Source organism: Rhinolophus sinicus, chromosome 3 (assembly GCF_057876585.1).
Source record: "Rhinolophus sinicus isolate RSI-liver-muscle chromosome 3, RSI-T2T, whole genome shotgun sequence".
In the NCBI taxonomy this organism is placed as follows: Eukaryota; Metazoa; Chordata; class Mammalia; order Chiroptera; family Rhinolophidae; genus Rhinolophus; species Rhinolophus sinicus.
The window spans coordinates 148,004,499-148,020,865 of record NC_142503.1 but is presented as its reverse complement, the minus strand read 5'-3'; the positions used below and the strand labels follow the sequence as shown (position 1 = coordinate 148,020,865).

The window sequence follows — 16,367 nt, the reverse complement described above, 5'->3', positions numbered from 1 at the left end:
AATGTAAAGAAAACATGAACATTCTCAAAGCCTAAAGTTAACATGAAATTAAATAAACATACTTTCCCATTCACTGTCATTCTGAACTTATAGAAACAGACATTAGAAACAGAAAATAGACACACATCTCTCCTTACCGGATCTATTAGCTGGGAATACAGTTCATGGCAATTGTCAAAAATATACTTGTACGTAGAATCCAGGCAAGCTCTGACACAATCTTTCACCACCATGCTGGCCTTTGGTGGGTTTTGCAGCTCTAGAACCTGACAGACAAATTATTTTCTTAAAATAAAAAGTGGAACACTGTAATGCAGTATAAGCAAATCAAACAATATTCAATAAATGCTTTTAGTTGATTTTTCTATGTTTGGAAAAAATGTGATCTTAGAAATGTTTTAAATGTATAAATATCCACTTTAAGTTTCTGATATGACAAATCAGTGAAAATGGTCATAGTTGTAAATATTCAAATAGAAACACTTAAAGTAACCAGTCACAATATCATTCATTCATTCATTCCATTCAATCATTCAACAAATATTTATCACCTATTATATACCAGACAATGTGATACTGCAATGAATAACAGAAACAAAAGTCTCTTTCCTTGTAGAACTAATTCTAATAGATAACAAACAAAATAAATCAGTAACACATATAACATGATGATGCATGTTGAAAAGAAAAATAAAACAGAGAAGTGGGGACAGGAGGGATTTCACTGGACTAGAATTAACACACAGGATAGCAATAGGGGGCGAACTCAGAGAAGAGGATGGGAGCAAGGGGAAGATCATATATATATATATACACTGTAAGAACCTTAGGTTTGAGCTGGTGGGAGAAATTGGACTGTTTGAGCAGAAGAGCAAAGTGACACTATCTTTTTAAAAAGCCTCCCTTATGCTCCCTTAAGGTGGGTTATGGAAAAAGTAAAAAGACCAGTGATAAGAATAGAGCCATAAACCAGTCAAGAGAATACAGTGGTTGGACCTTAGTGGTAAGCTAAGAGTTGTTATAAGAAATTATGTTCTAGTTAATTTTGGAAGAAAGAACTAACAAGATTTGCCGACAGATTGTATGATTGGTATGAGAGAAGAGTCAGGTCCTGAAGGTTTTGGCCGGATTAACTGGTATAATGCTGGTGGCCTCAATTTAAATGGGTAGGCTGTGCTTGGGGGATCAGAAGTTCAGTTTTGGACGGGTTAAGACTGAGAGGACTATTATGCATACAACTGGATTTCAAATAGACATTTCAGCAAGTGAGTCTGGGGTAATGGAGAAACCTGGGCTAGAGATACAAATTTGGAAATTGTTAATTTAGAGAAGAATTTAAAGAAATGAGACTAGGTGAGCATGGTTAGAGAATAGGCCCAAGAAATAAACCCTGGGTTAGTCTAGCCCTATGACATCAGGTAAATGAGAAAAAAACAAAGTAGTGAAGACCAGAAAAAAATCAGCCAATGAGAGAGGAGGAAAACTCTCCAGTCTGAACTGTAGATTAACTGCAATCACACTCAAAATTCCAACAAGAACTAACATCATCTAAACAATTCTGAAAAAGGTGGAGGACTCACATTATTTGATTTGAAGATTTACTATAAGATTACAATAATCAAGGTAATGGTGAACGTATAGACAATTGAACAGTATGGAGAATCCAGAAACAGACCCAAACAAACATGACTAATTGATTATTTTAAAATGATGCAAATGCCATCCAATGGATAAAAGATCATTGTTTCAATAAATGGTGTTGGAACACGCATATGTGAAAAAAAAAAAAAAAAGAAAGAAAGAAAAAGAAAAAAAAAAAATCCTTGACTCAGTCCTCACAGCTTATTAAAAAAAACTCTCAAAATGGAACACTGGACTAAATATAAAAGGTCAAATAAAACTAATAGGAGAAACATAGGAAATTCTTTTTGTGACCTTCCTTTAGCCAGGAGCACAATCCATAGTTAGAAAAATTGATAAAGTAGACTTCATCAAAAATAAAAATATTTGTTGTTCAAAAGATACTGTTAGAGAATGAAAGGCAAAGAACAGACAGGGAGAAAATATTAGCAAATAAAGTATCTGACGAAAGACTTACACCCAGGGTATATGAAGAATTCTTAATACTCAACAATAAGAAAGCAACCTAATGAAAACTGGGCAAAATATTTCAACAGATTGTTCATTAAAGAAACTCAGATGGCTAATCAGACCAAAAAAGGATAATCAACAATATTTATTAACAGAGAAAATTAAGACCACCATAAAATACTTCACTTCTACTAGAATGGCTAAAAATAGTTAAAACCATGGAAAATGCCAAGAGCTTCACCAAAAGATGTAGAACAACTGGAACTGGAATTCTCATGCACCGCTGCTGGGAATGCAAAATTATACAACTGCTTTGAAAAACAATTTGGCATTTCTTGTAAAGTTAAGCATACATTTACCAAATGATCGAGGAACCTCACTCTTAGGTGTTTACCCAAGAAAAGTGAAAACTTATGTTAACTAAAAGTACTAAAAGTACATACATGAATATTTTTAACAATTTTATTTATTATAACTGCAAACTGGAAACAACCCAAATGGCTGTACATGTGTGTATATATATATATATATATATATATATAAACAAAGAATACTACTCAGCAATAAAAAATAATTGTTGATACACTGAACAAGATGAATGAATAGCTGAAGTGTTATACTACATAGTATATTATTTCATTTACATGGAATACCTTCTGGAAAAAGTAAAACCATAGGGGACAACAACAGATCAGTGTCTGCCAGGGAATGGGAGAGGGTTTGACTGCAATAAATGAGCAGCAGAAGGGAATTCTGGATGTGTACAGAACTGTGCTATACGTGGATTGTAGTAATGGTTATACAGTTACACGTTTGTCAAAAGCAAGAGATCTGTACAACAATAAAAGTGTATATGACTCTCTGTAATGAGGTGAAAACGATAATGGAAGGAGGAAATTTGTTCAAAACATAATGGGAGAAAAGAAATTGGAAAGAAAATGTAAAGACGGCTATTTTGAGCAGTTTTTATGGTTAAAGGTAAAGATGAATTAGGGTATTAGCTGCAAAAGAAAGTGGAGTCAAGCAACATTTTTAAGGTTGGAAAAGTAATAGCTTGTTTGGTGATGGAGAATATCCATCCAGTAGAGAGGGGAAATTTGATAACTCGGGGGAGTGAAGAGGATTGCTGAAGCAATGCTTTAGTACTGAAGAGAGGATAAAATCAGTTGCACAAGTGGAAAAGATGGCCTTTTCTAGAACGGACAGCTAATCAATAGTAGTAATGAAAAAGAAGGAAGAGTATATGGACACAGATGCAGGTAAGTAGGCAGATGGGTGGGTGGCAGGACCATGGGTCAGAGCTTGAGGAAGCGCTCCAATCTTTGATTCTGTTTTCTCAGTGAAATGGGAAGCAAGGCCATCAGCTAGCACTGAGGGTGGAGGAGGAGTTGCAACCTTGAGGCGATTTTGTTTTCTGAACACTGCAAGGCTGGTGACTGAGGAATGGCCGATAGGCGGCACATGGGCTGAGGCTTCCTCACCTCACTCCCATTCCCCCACCTACTCAGTGACAATGGCAGGCATCATTTGTCAACTTGTAAACTTTCCCACTGAGTCTGGATCTCACTGTCATTTTTGACACACTTCCAGTGGCTGCTGCCAGTTGATCAGAATTGACAAAAGTTCTGTTTATCTCATTCACCCATTTTAACCATGATTTTAAACCAAATGAACTTTAATGAATCTGAATGGTTGTTGATATAGTATGGCTTTGTTTCCTGCCTCTCATATTATAAAATACCATTTTTCAGTGCTTTTAGTGAAAATAATCATGGAAAAAACTGAAAAAAATTTATTTCCTTTTTGTTTTCTGTACAGGAATTTTCTGAATAAACATTATAAAATTCTATCCAATATCAAACATTTTCAGTCCATTATCTGACAAAGTAGTTTTAGGCAAGCTTTACATGAATTGCTTGCTACCCAAATTATGAGTTCACAGGACTTGCTATTAAAGCAGAGGAGATATATCTAAAAAGAACTGCCTGCATATTTTGGTAGCTAATAGTTAAATATATTAATGGATTAAGCTATACTCTTATGTAGTCATTGCTAGAGATGAAAATGGAAGTGGCTACATTTGGGGTAAATTTAAACGTGTCAGCTACTTTCTTGCAATAAAGAAGCCAGCAAGACATCTAAGTGAAAACTGAAATAAGAAATAAACTCCATTTCCATTTAACGGTCTTAGAGATTTTTTTTGTAAGTGCCATGTCCATTTACTAGAGAGATTTGTTTAAGATGGTTTTAATTTAAAGCTAAATTTGAGCCAAATGTATCAGAATATCTTGTGTCTAGGATAATTCTTTTTCAACAACCTTACATTGGTAGATTCATTTAATTCAGACAAAGGCAACATAGCTTAATTGCTGAGACTGAACAGTACTGACTAAGAGAAGGGTAAAGCCTAAAAAGCTTTTGTATGACAAAAGAAACCATCAACAAAATCAAAAGGAAACCTGCTGAACCAGAGAAGATATTTGCAAATGGATTTATCTGATAAGGGGTTCAATTCCAAAATATATAAAAACTCATAAGTAAATACCAAAAAATAAACAATCCAATTAAAAAATGGGCAGGGGACCTGAATAGACATTTTCTTAAGGAAGACATACTGATGGCCAACAGGTACATGAAAAGATGCTCAACATCACTAATCATCAGGGAAATGCAAATCAAAACCCCAATGAGATATCACCTCACAGCAGTCATAATGGCTATTGTTAAAAAGACCAAAAAAAAAAAAAAAAAAAGAAACAAGTGTTGGTGAGGATGTGAAGAAAAAGGAACCCTTGTACCCTTGTACATTGTTGGTGGGAATGTAAATTGGTACAGCCACTATAAAAACAGTGTGGTTTTGCAACAAATTAAAAATAGAACTATCATATGACCCAGCAATCCCACTTCTGGATATTTATATGAAGAAAATAAAAACACCAATTTGAAAAGATATATGCACCCGAATATCCATTGCATCATTGTTTACAATAGCCAAGATATGAAAGCAATCTAGGCATCTGCTGATAGATGAATAAAGAAAATGTGAGGCTCACACATAATGGACTATTATTCAATCATAAAAAAGAATGAAATCTTGCCATTTGAAAAAAACATGGATAGAACTAGAGGGTACTATTCTAACCGAACTAAGTCAGACAGAGAAAGACAAATACCATATGATTTCCCTTATGTGTGAAATCTAAAAAACAAACAACCAAACAAAATGAAACAGACTCAGATACAGAGAACTGGTGGTAGCCAGAGGAACAGGAGTGGAGAATGGGTGAAATGAGTAAAGGGGATTAAGGAGTAAACACTTCCAATTATAAAATAAATAAGCCATGGCAAAGTAATGGACAATATAGAAAATATAATTAATAATACTGTGATAAGCGTATGGTGACAGAAAAAACTAGATTTATCATGGTGATCACTTTTTAATGTACATAGTATTGAATCATTATGTTGTACACCTGAAACTAATGTAATATTGTAAGTCAATTATACATCAATACAAAAGAAAGAAACGTAAAACCAGACTTTACTAGAAAATACATGTGTGATGTCACACCAAGACAGTGACAGAAATAAAATAAGTTACCTTCATCCTAAAAAATGTGATACTTGTTAGCAAGTCAACAGTTGACTTCAGGTCTTGCAGTCTTTCAGCGTTGCTGGCAGGAAAGTTTTCCTGGTTAATTAGGAAAGAAAAAATGGGTAAATTATCAGCATTAAGCCTCTGGTGGAAAAATAAACTAAAACTAGCTTTCTGTGAAAGTAAATGAATGTGAACTGTGTAAAAATTTTAAAATATCCTTATAGTATTCTTACAATAGTTTTATTATATAACATTACAGAAAGTAAACAATTTGGAAATATTCTCTTGTTAGTATTTGAAAGCTATACCCTTGCATTTATTCCCATAATGAAATAAAAATATACAAACAATGTTATCAATGCAATATTATTAGGTTATTCATTCTTGTTCATAAAATAATTTTGCTACTAAAAGAGAGGAAGATGGCATATATTTGAAAAATTTTTTTTATAATTTTCTCAAGATGGATAATTTTTCCCAGAAATACTCTGGGAAATTTTACATGTGCTACATTTACTTTTAATCACAAAGAAACTTTAAAAAAAAAAAAAAAATTTCATTGAGGAAGGGGACCAGGACTTTATTGGGGAACAGTGTGTACTTCCAGGACTTTTTTCCAAGTCAAGTTGTTGTCCTTTCAATCTTAGTTGTCTCGGAGGGTGCAGCTCAGCTCCAGGTCCAGTTGCCATTGCTAGTTGCAGGGGGTGCAGCCCACCATCCCTTGCAGGACTCAAGGAACTGAATTGGCAACCTTGTGGTTGAGAGCCCACTGGCCCATGTGGGAATCGAACTGGCAGCCTTCAGAGTTAGGAGCATGGAGCTCTAACCTCCTCAGCCACCAGGCTGGCCCCGCAAAGAAACTTTTTAAAGTTAAAAAAATAAGCCTGCATTACATATTCTGTCTGTGAACTACTATGGATTTCAGCAAAAAGTTTCTGTTAGTGAGATCTGGTGAGAAATATCACATAAAAATGCAGATCTTTAGACTTTTGAAGGAAAGGAAAGATATACTTATGAAAATATTTGATTTAAGAAACAATTTTAACATTGATACATTTCTCATATTAACATGATTTCAGGTTAGTTTTTCAAAGGGCTACCAGGAAAATCACAGCTAACTTTTAGATATTCATTAACATGAGTAGGGTTGGGGTATCTAAATGACAGTGAATGAGGTGGATTCAGGTCCCTCTTGCCGCAAAATATGTTTCTCATTTCCTTGCATAGCAGTTCTTATTGCGTAAGTAGGCCACAGCTCCAACATGAAAGGTGAGTTTGACAAATTTGGCATTACTATTTCCAAAAATATGCAATGAAGAGACTAAAAAGTGAATGCAGAAGAAATACATATATGCAGATATGAAAAGATGTTTAGGATAAACTGTTAAATAAGGAATGCAATAGTTACTACTGTAGATTTTTTTTGGAAATAAAATTTGTAACTAATATATCTGGTAACAGATTTTAATAACTAAAATTATGTGTGTATTTACATATATACATGCACGTATATATATGTATATATATATATATATATATATATATATATATATATATGCACATTTTTTTAATTAAAGTTTATTGGGGTGACAACTGTTAGTAAAGTTACATAGATTTCAGGTGTACAATTCTGTAATACATCATCTATATATCACATTGTGTGTTCACCATCCAGAGTCAGTTCTCCTTCCATCACCATATATTTGATCCCCTTTACCCTCATCTACCACCCCCCTCCCCCTTTACCCTCTGGTAACCACTAAACTATTGTCTATGTCTATGAGTTTTTGTTTCTTCATTTGTTTGTCTTGTTCTTTTGTTGTTTTCAGTTTTATATACCACATATCAGTGCATATTTTGTGTGTGTGTGTGTGTGTGTGTGTGTGTGTGTCTGTGTGTGCATGCGTGCACATGTTTTTGTATGTTTCACCTGGAGGAAAAGTATAGAATTGTTCACGATAAACTCTGGACAGCTTCAGAAAAGCATATTGTACTGATGTAGCATTAAGCAATGTGTCCCCATGGAAATCTCAAAAGCTGGGGCAATATCAGCAGGATATCTTAGAAACAAGGATGAACTTTCAAGATGAAGACTGGGCCACATGTCTATTTCATAGGAGTAAGTTAGAGGAGGGTAACTCAATCAGATGGTTATTAAAAGAATTATAAAAATAAGCTATACACACACAGTATTGTTGCAAGTTTAAGTGTGGAAAGGTACCTTAAGAGGGGACACCTGCTTGCTTACTTAGGGGAACCTTCCAGTGGGACAGGACCCGAGATCCCATAATCAGGATCTTTACTTTTCCATTACATAGCAAATAATTTTTTACAATATGACAAGAAATCATCTGAGTCACATACAACATTTAATCTTTAGGCAAATAATTTTGTACATACCCTATACTTTGACAGGTCAATCCTTAAAGAGTTATGCAACTGGTCCAGCAGTTTTATGAATTTTTCCCTCTGTACAAAGAAAACACAAAATGGGAGAATGGAAATAAATGGTCATTCTAAATGTAGTCCTTACAATAATTCTACGAGTTATTGTTCCCATTTTATAGAAAGGAAGGTTGAAATATATCAATGACTTGTCCAAGATCACAGAGCTGGTATGTGACATAGATTCAGACTCAGGTCTCTGACACCAAATTCATACTCTTTCCAATAAGTCACACTGGTTCTCGGTGGTGAATGAGAAAGTATCTAGAGAATTATGTTCTGTAGCAAGAGTCTAGACAACTGAATTGTCACTGTACTAATTCATAGTCAGGAAGAGAAAATATAACCCACCTCTTTCTACCCCCACACACCACCCCACCTCCCCAGAAATTAATTATAGTTTTTCATACTTCTCCCACCTATGGAAGTGAGAACAACTATTGTTTTTTCAAAAACTATTTCAAAAAGCATTTTCCTTTTGGTAAAAAGTGCAGACTTCATAATCTGAACGGACCAACTGCCTTTAAATTATGTTTATGATTTTGTGCTTAGAAAAGTATAAAATATGAGGCCAAAAATACTGATGCTTCCTTCTGATGCTGTCTCAGTGTTGGAATGACCTCTTCATAGAAGGATTTGAGGATGATAAAAATAAGAAGCTTTGTTAATAAACATAAGGATGGAGTTGTATGGATTAAACAAAGTAGGTAAGGTAAAAACATCAAAGTTACATGTACAAATTTCATAGGTAGACCATTTCACCATTCTGAGTCTCAGATTTCTAATCAAAAATGATAAAATAAAATAGGGGGTAGGAGTAAATGACAGTAAAGATCTCTGCCTACATTAATATTCTGTAAACACTAGCTTGCACTTTGGAAGATAAAGGCGAAAGTGGAAATTTTCCCTAGTTTCACATGCAAGGTGGATTTATGGGGTATACAACGCTTATCCCTCAAAGACACTTATCTTGAAAGTGAGCTGAATATTAACAGGAGTTGATAAATTGTTCCTCAATTGAAATTTCAATTTGCTGAATATACTGCCCTCATCAGGTTTACACATCAGTGAATAAAGTTTGAGTATTGCCTCTGGGTTAGCCCTTATGGAAGCAATAAGGAAGGAGCCTAAGAAATGAACCTTCCCTTCCAAAAGCTTGCCACTTGTTAGGCAGGTAAGACTCTCCAGTAAAGCTACTGGAAAATACAGATGAGTTGAATTCCTTAGATTTTGCTTTCCCATTATCCATCATACCTTACCAGGGGAGCAGGTGACCTATACTGTCCTTTATTCACCTTGTGTCCCTCATCCATGTGGGTCAGTGGCTCGCAATCAAAATAGAAAAGAACAACTATAATCCTTAGTTTATGCCACAGTAAAGTTAATCATTCAATGATTGGAAAAGTCAATGTGTTCATGTCCTATCTCTGACTTCTTTATCTGACCTCTGTGATTGGTACTAATCATCAAGAAAGCTCTCATGACCCTAGTCATGCCCCAAATCAATGGCCCCCTTACAATACGCTGGGTCCCACTGTTCTGGTTGCCCAATATCCATTCATCCAGTCTTCATTACTAATAGATCCTCATGGGTCAAATGTGTCCACTTTGAAATGCCCAACTCCCCAGACCTATTTTCCTCTAGGAATGGCCATGTAGTATGATATAGGCCAACGAGATGTATACAACTTATTGAAGGGGATGGACTCAGCTAGCATATTATCAATGAATTACTATTTGGAAAGATTACAAGAGTGCGCTTGGCAGACAGTATTTGCTGTGTTAGTGTTTGCTACATAATTCTTTTGTCAGGCTTTTTCCATTTGCCCTCTGTGTTTCTCTCCTTTCCTACCTTAAACACAGGCTAGAAACTAGAAGGTAAAACAGCCATCCTGTGGCTATAAGATGAAAAGCTAAACACTGGTAAGGATGTTGGAGCAAGAAGCTAGAAGGGGTTTCCACACTTCACCCTAGAGATGTTTGCCCACCTTTTCAAAAAGTTATAATCCTGAGCAGCTACACTGCTCAGGTACATCTGGACTTAGGTTACATGGAAAAAAAATCTTACTTAGTTAAGCTTGTTTAATTGAGTTTCTGCTTCATGCAGCTGAACAGAATTCTGACTGATACAAATCACACATTTGGTCTTGCTACCTAGGTCGTCAGTAACCAGCTGGAAAATTTACATTCAAGGAAAATAGGAAACTGTGGAGAAAACTGCCAGGCTTGTTGTCACACAATCTCAAACAATATCGGCTGATGTGAAATTAAAAAGTGTGCTGCTGATTGAATCTTCATAGAGAGCATTGAAACAGCAGGACAGCTTGGAATTTAATTTTATCTTCCATATTTCTATTTAACGAGAGTGAGACTGCCCTTGCAAGAGCAGAGAAAGCCTACTTACTACCTGCATATTATGATTTGAGGAACAAAAGAATGGGTGATTAAAGAATGTTTCCCCTGAGGGCCACGCTCCAATATCAGAAACTGCCACGTTATTCGGTTCTTTGCCTTGGGTGGACTACATCTGCATGGTATTTGGTAGGGGTCAAATCAACAACAATAATACCAAGTATTATCAGTTATCAAAAATTTAGGTTTAGTTGGTAAGAATGATTCTAGAACAGGTGTCAGCAAACTGTAAAGAGCCAAACAGTAAATATTTTCAGCTCTATCATCTTTGTCACAACTATTAACTCTATTGCATTGTAGCACAATACCTCCTGTAGAGAATACATATACAAATGGGCCTGGTTGTTTTCCAGTAAGATTTTGTTTATGGACATGGAAAGAGGAATTTCATATAATTTTCATGTGCCACAAAATAAGTCTTCTCTTGATTGTTCTTTAACCATTCAAAATGTAAAACTCATTCTTAGCTCATGGGCCATACAAAACCAGATGGTGGGCAGTTTGGGCCCATGGACAGAGGGGAGGGTTGTGAGTAGGGGGAGGCAGTTGCTATGCCCAAGCGCACTCTTAGTAGTCTCCCTAGGATCCTGGAAACTGGAAGGAAAAGCTCTGATAAGGAAGGGGTGTAAAAACCCCTGTACCATCCTCAGCTTCTCTCTTCCATTCCTTTCTTTCTCAGTATCTCACTCCAATAGTGGGGGGTAGATATAACCGGAAGCTAATGATGTGTAAGCTTTGGGGACCCTCACTCGTTTCAGCTTTCTTGGGAGCCTTCTTAGGTTTTCGTAACATTCGCAAGAATAAGATAAAAATTATTCTGACCTGGACTAGCAAGTTGTAAAATCCTTTTCCAGATCATACCAAAAGCAGTCATTAAAGAAGAACAGAAACATTTCAAATAGAAGTAATACATGGGCTATTTTGATAATTTAATTCATGTTAAATATATGAACATACTGGACATATATTTATATTTCTTGCTGATTTGAGATTAATACGGATACCAACAGAGATACCATAAAATTATAAAATGCTATACAAAAATGTTGCCAATCACAAACTAATAAATGTCATTAATTCAAAGAGTATTTAAGGAGTCACTTCATAGGCAAACTTAAAAAACACTTGAGGTGTTATCATTCACTGACCAAGATGGCTTAGCGCTTCCCCTCAGTTTGGCTAAACTTTAGACAGGCTTCTTTATGACTGTAGGTCCTGACCACCCTTTTCTATATTTAGAGCACTTTCTTTAGAAAGATTATTATAAATTCTTTCTCTGCCTCTTTAAAATGTAAACCTTTTTAAAAGTCTCATGCCAGTTTTACAACTGAGAAATGTCTTCCTCAAGTACCTGGGACCCACTCCTTTAAAATGTAATCACCTAAGATATAGCAACCCTATCTCCCAGGCTCTGTGGGAGTGGAGAAGACTGACTCCTATGGGTGCCAATTAGCAAACACAGATGGTCTTAGCACAGAAAAAGACATTGGCAAACTCAATTCAATATGCTTGACACTTTCCATTTATCAACATTCCCCCTGAAATCAACAGGTACTTTTCCTCTAGTTTATTCTAGCCCTTAAAAACTATTTCTTGTTTCAGTGGAAACGAGGTGAGTCTGAGCTCTGGCCTCTTTCTCTTATTGCAATAGCCTTAAATAAAGTCTTCCTGGATTGTTTGATTTTTGTTGAGTGCAATCTTTGCTTTGACATCCCACATGAAAAAAACATAATAAAAAGCTTTCCCAAGTTTAGTGAAAGTCATTAAACGTTGCATTATCGATGAATTATGAAAGTAAAAGAAACGTTTCTAAAGCATCAGTTTTTAATGTTTGATCAACTCTGCTAGATAAAAGTGTATTATCTTTTTAAATAAAAGTTATATTTCAGAATTTTTGTCAGATGAAAAAGCGATCCAGCATCCATAGTCAAAAAATGTAGAAAACACTCTTAGAGGTGAGTCAGGCAGTTAATGAATGAAAATATTGTGTTATTTTGATGGCATTTTTAATGTCTGTGGAGTCTGTTTTATTATAATTCATTGTGATTTATTTTTATTAGAAATGAATACTAATTTTATATCAAATTTCCTATTGACAATTTTCTATTCTTCTTTTCAAAGAAAGTGTCATCATTTTGCATAAGGTTTAGGCAGCTCAAAAACTAGATCCACCTGTGCCCAGAACTAATCATTTGTCAAGTCATAAAGAAACAATCTCTTCCAAAATGTTTTCCACACTCATTCCCTCCTTTGTCACATCACTTCATTTACTCTAAACCATTGTCTACATGCTGCATCACTTTGTCTTGCTAAGGCTAGCACAATAGCCTTCGCATTTCTACCTAGTTCTTCTGTTTCAATAGCAAGAACTGGTTTATTCATTCCTTCTTTCTTCAGTGTGGCTGCCTGTAGTTTTGGGACTAGAAAACTAAATGCCATATTTCTCAAATGCGTCTGCAGATAGGTTTCTGCAATTATCTTAGTGTGTGCCTATTAGATGCATGCGCAACTGCTACTTTTGCAAAGCAGTTGCGAAGGCGATGGAGGCCCACTTCCTGCATCTTGGTTTAGCTCTGCAGCTAAGTAAAGTCCTGGAGACATTTGCTTCTCAGTCTCTGGCCACTAGCTTTGCTATTTGAAAAAGACAGCTGCATTGGCAATAGAAGCAGCCTTCTGATTCTTCGCCATACTGACAGTAAGGAAACTCAGAGCTTCTCTTGCAAATAAGTTTCATTGTGATATTTTAGGAATTATTACAGAAGGATCCTTCTCCAGTCCTTCAGACGATATTGCAAGCTTCTAATTCTCTGTGCCAAACTCCTTTTTAGTTAAGATTGCTAGGAGGTTTCTATTACTACAGCTGAACTCTGTCTGATAAACATTCTCTCTCCCCTCTGTAATGTTTCTTTTACAGAGTGATCTAAATAAAAAATTGTATCAAATTGTACTCTATGCTTTAAGAATGAGGTCCAAACTTCTTAGGGGGCATTAAAGACCCTCAAAAATTAATGTCAATCCAATTATAAAGCTTCCTCTTATACTTCCATTTTTATTGATTGATTTATTTACTTCCATTTTTAATTCTATCTGCCACCCTCGGTAGGCAAGCTATGTTATACAAACTTCTTTGAACTTATTTTGCATCTTAACTTCCCCTTGTCTTTACTCAAATACCTTCCCAGGCCTAAGGTAGTGTTTCTACAACTTCTTGGACTTTGAAAAATATTACTCATCCCTAAAAGTCCTATTCTTTTTGTCAAGCTTCCATGAGCTTCTGAAGAGAATCAATCACTTGCTTTCTTCAGTCTCAAAGCAAATTTATAACTATGAGCTCCTTTGCACTTATCACATTTCAGGAGTGATTTATGGTTATTATTACACATGGTTATGTGACTATCCCATTAGCGTATTAGCCCCAGACAGTAGAGGTCAGTATCTTCTAGTCCCTCTGCTACCTGCCATAATGCCTTATATAAGGTATCACATAAACACACATTGAATGAACAAGTGAACAAAAAAGACCATATGTAATGCCCCCCCAAATGTTTAGTAGTATATTTGATTTTGCCTGCACTGGCTATGTTAAAGAAGGTGTGTATGCTCAAGGAAAAAAAAACAAAAAACTGAGATAGATAAACATCACTTTTATTAATAATGTATTTGCTATTTTTGTCTTAAGTTAACTAAGTCACTAAATGCATTTCCTAAAGACTTTTCTTCAAAGTTGAAACACTGAACTCCATTTCATGGAGTATTCTTCCTTTCCAACTGTTCAATCTCAACTGCTTCACTAACCAATGACCTCCTAATTGCTAAATGCCATGGGCTCATTTATTTCCCATCTGATTTGAACCTTTTGCAAGAGCTAATGACGCTACATCTTCCCCTTTTCTCAAAATAGTTAACCTTGCCTTTCATAATATCACATTTTTATTATCATTTTCATTCAATTTCTTTAACTATTTTCCTCAGCAAACTTTGCTGTCCACTCCTCGCCACACTGAAGGGTTCTGTCCTTTTCACTTTATTCTTGAACATTTTCATCCAAACCATGAATTCAAGCAACACTTGTACACAAAAAAGTATGAATTTGTAACAGTAATGATTTTCTTTTTAAAAATATTTGTTTGACTATCCTCATAGGTAAAAAAGCTTTTTCCATGGTTTATTTTTTGGAGAAAAATGTCTGGGTTACACCTTTAAAAAGGATAAAGAAGGGCCAATACAATAGTGTTTCTAAGTCACAAGTGACAGTATCAGCTTCAGAAGTCAGGTCAATAAGAAATTTAGGCCCAAAGTGGACGTGGGTGACATTATACTTAGATATATTTGACTGTGCAAATAGCACTGTTTTCAATAGGTAGAGAAAAATATGGTTACATCTGCATAATGAGTCACCAATTTATCACGATGGCATTTGAAGATTTCTTTTTGACCTTGTTCTATATATAATAAGTTATTTCATTTACAAAATGAAGTTTGTTATAACCTTGTTGCTGCTGAAACACTGAAAAGTACTGAAATCAGTTTGATTTCTTTTCTTTGGGTCAGCGTGAAGTAAAAGAGTGTGCTACCTCATTTTCCTCCATGTGGCTTTTATAGGGGATATTAATCATATACACACATCCTCTTTCTCAGTGGTAGAAAGTCTCAGTGTTCTATAAAGTTGGCTTATTCAGTACAACGTAGCCAGGCAGAATATTAAAAGCAAAACAATTTCATAACATTGAATGATTTATGTTACAGGTAAAATCCCAAGACAATAAATACTGTTACCAAGATGAGGTTTTTCATGACAAAACTGTTCTGTGATCTAGTATTGGTCATGATGGTATTTTCTTGAGCTGGCTAGGAAATGTTCTTTGGTGCCACATCTTATAAGAGTCAATTTAGCTTGACAAAAGTAGCTGATGGTACACTGTTTATACTGTAGACATGGCAGTAGAGACAAAATCTTTATACCTTAGTTATAGACAGCACTTTCAGCTTTTACAAACTGCCTTAACGTCTTTTACCTCAGTTTATTTTCATCTTGAATTTGAGAAACATGTTAGAGTAATAATTGTTATCTTCACTGAGCAGCTTAAGAAACTGAGGCTTGAGCAACTAAACTAACTTCCTAATTTTGAGTACACATTCAAACCCCTTGACTCCTAATCCAGACAGTGTTTTCTTCTACTAGTATTGATTTTGATATGTCATTAAATAATATTTACTTTTTCCTTTGATTTTCTCCAAAACATCTCACACACCTCACATACATTTTCTTTTAGATGCAAAGGACAGAAAAAGAATAAGCACAGCAGCACATTTTTTCTGTTGTTTCTACTGGCTTTACACTATTTTATTTGCTGGGTTTCATTTTTTTGTACTCTATGATACATATACCCAAATTTGATTTCTAACAACATGATCAATAACAAAAATCTATTCAGTGAACCACTTTGGAAGTTTAGTGGGAAAAGTAACTATGGTGTCATGGAAATCACTTTCCTGCAATGGATCTTAGTTTCCTCTGAGAGAGAGAGAGAGAGAGAGAGAGAGAGAGAGAGAGAGAGAGAGAGAGAGAGAGCGCAAGAGGGATTAAGTAGGTACAGATAGTTCTCTTAGACTCTTCACACACCTACAACTTTTTATTTAGAAGATGTGCTGTTATCCCTCAGCACAAGTAGGAACCAACAGGAAGAGCAAATGGAGTCTAATACTAGGCTCCAGAGAAGTCAACCAAGCTCCCATTTACCAGGAGACAGTGTCTGCAGTGGCGAATCCCAAATTTGCATACATGTAGAATTTCCTATAAAACATCAACGCTCTCACAAAA

The 16,367-nt window shown here is 35.4% G+C and overlaps 1 protein-coding gene across 3 annotated transcripts in view; it reads right to left on the bottom strand.

Annotated features, from left to right (window-relative positions):
• The window catches only part of UNC13C (unc-13 homolog C), a 505,001-nt gene that overhangs the window by 213,482 nt on the left and 275,152 nt on the right, over positions 1 to 16,367 (bottom strand). For all 3 annotated transcript variants that reach the window (XM_074327724.2, XM_074327725.2, XM_074327726.2), the window contains exons 14-16: positions 8,090 to 8,158; positions 5,693 to 5,782; positions 138 to 266 (exon numbers count right to left, since the gene is read on the bottom strand). In XM_074327724.2, coding sequence (XP_074183825.2) covers positions 138 to 266; positions 5,693 to 5,782; positions 8,090 to 8,158 — 288 coding nt within the window. The remainder of the gene's footprint in view (positions 1 to 137; positions 267 to 5,692; positions 5,783 to 8,089; positions 8,159 to 16,367) is intronic.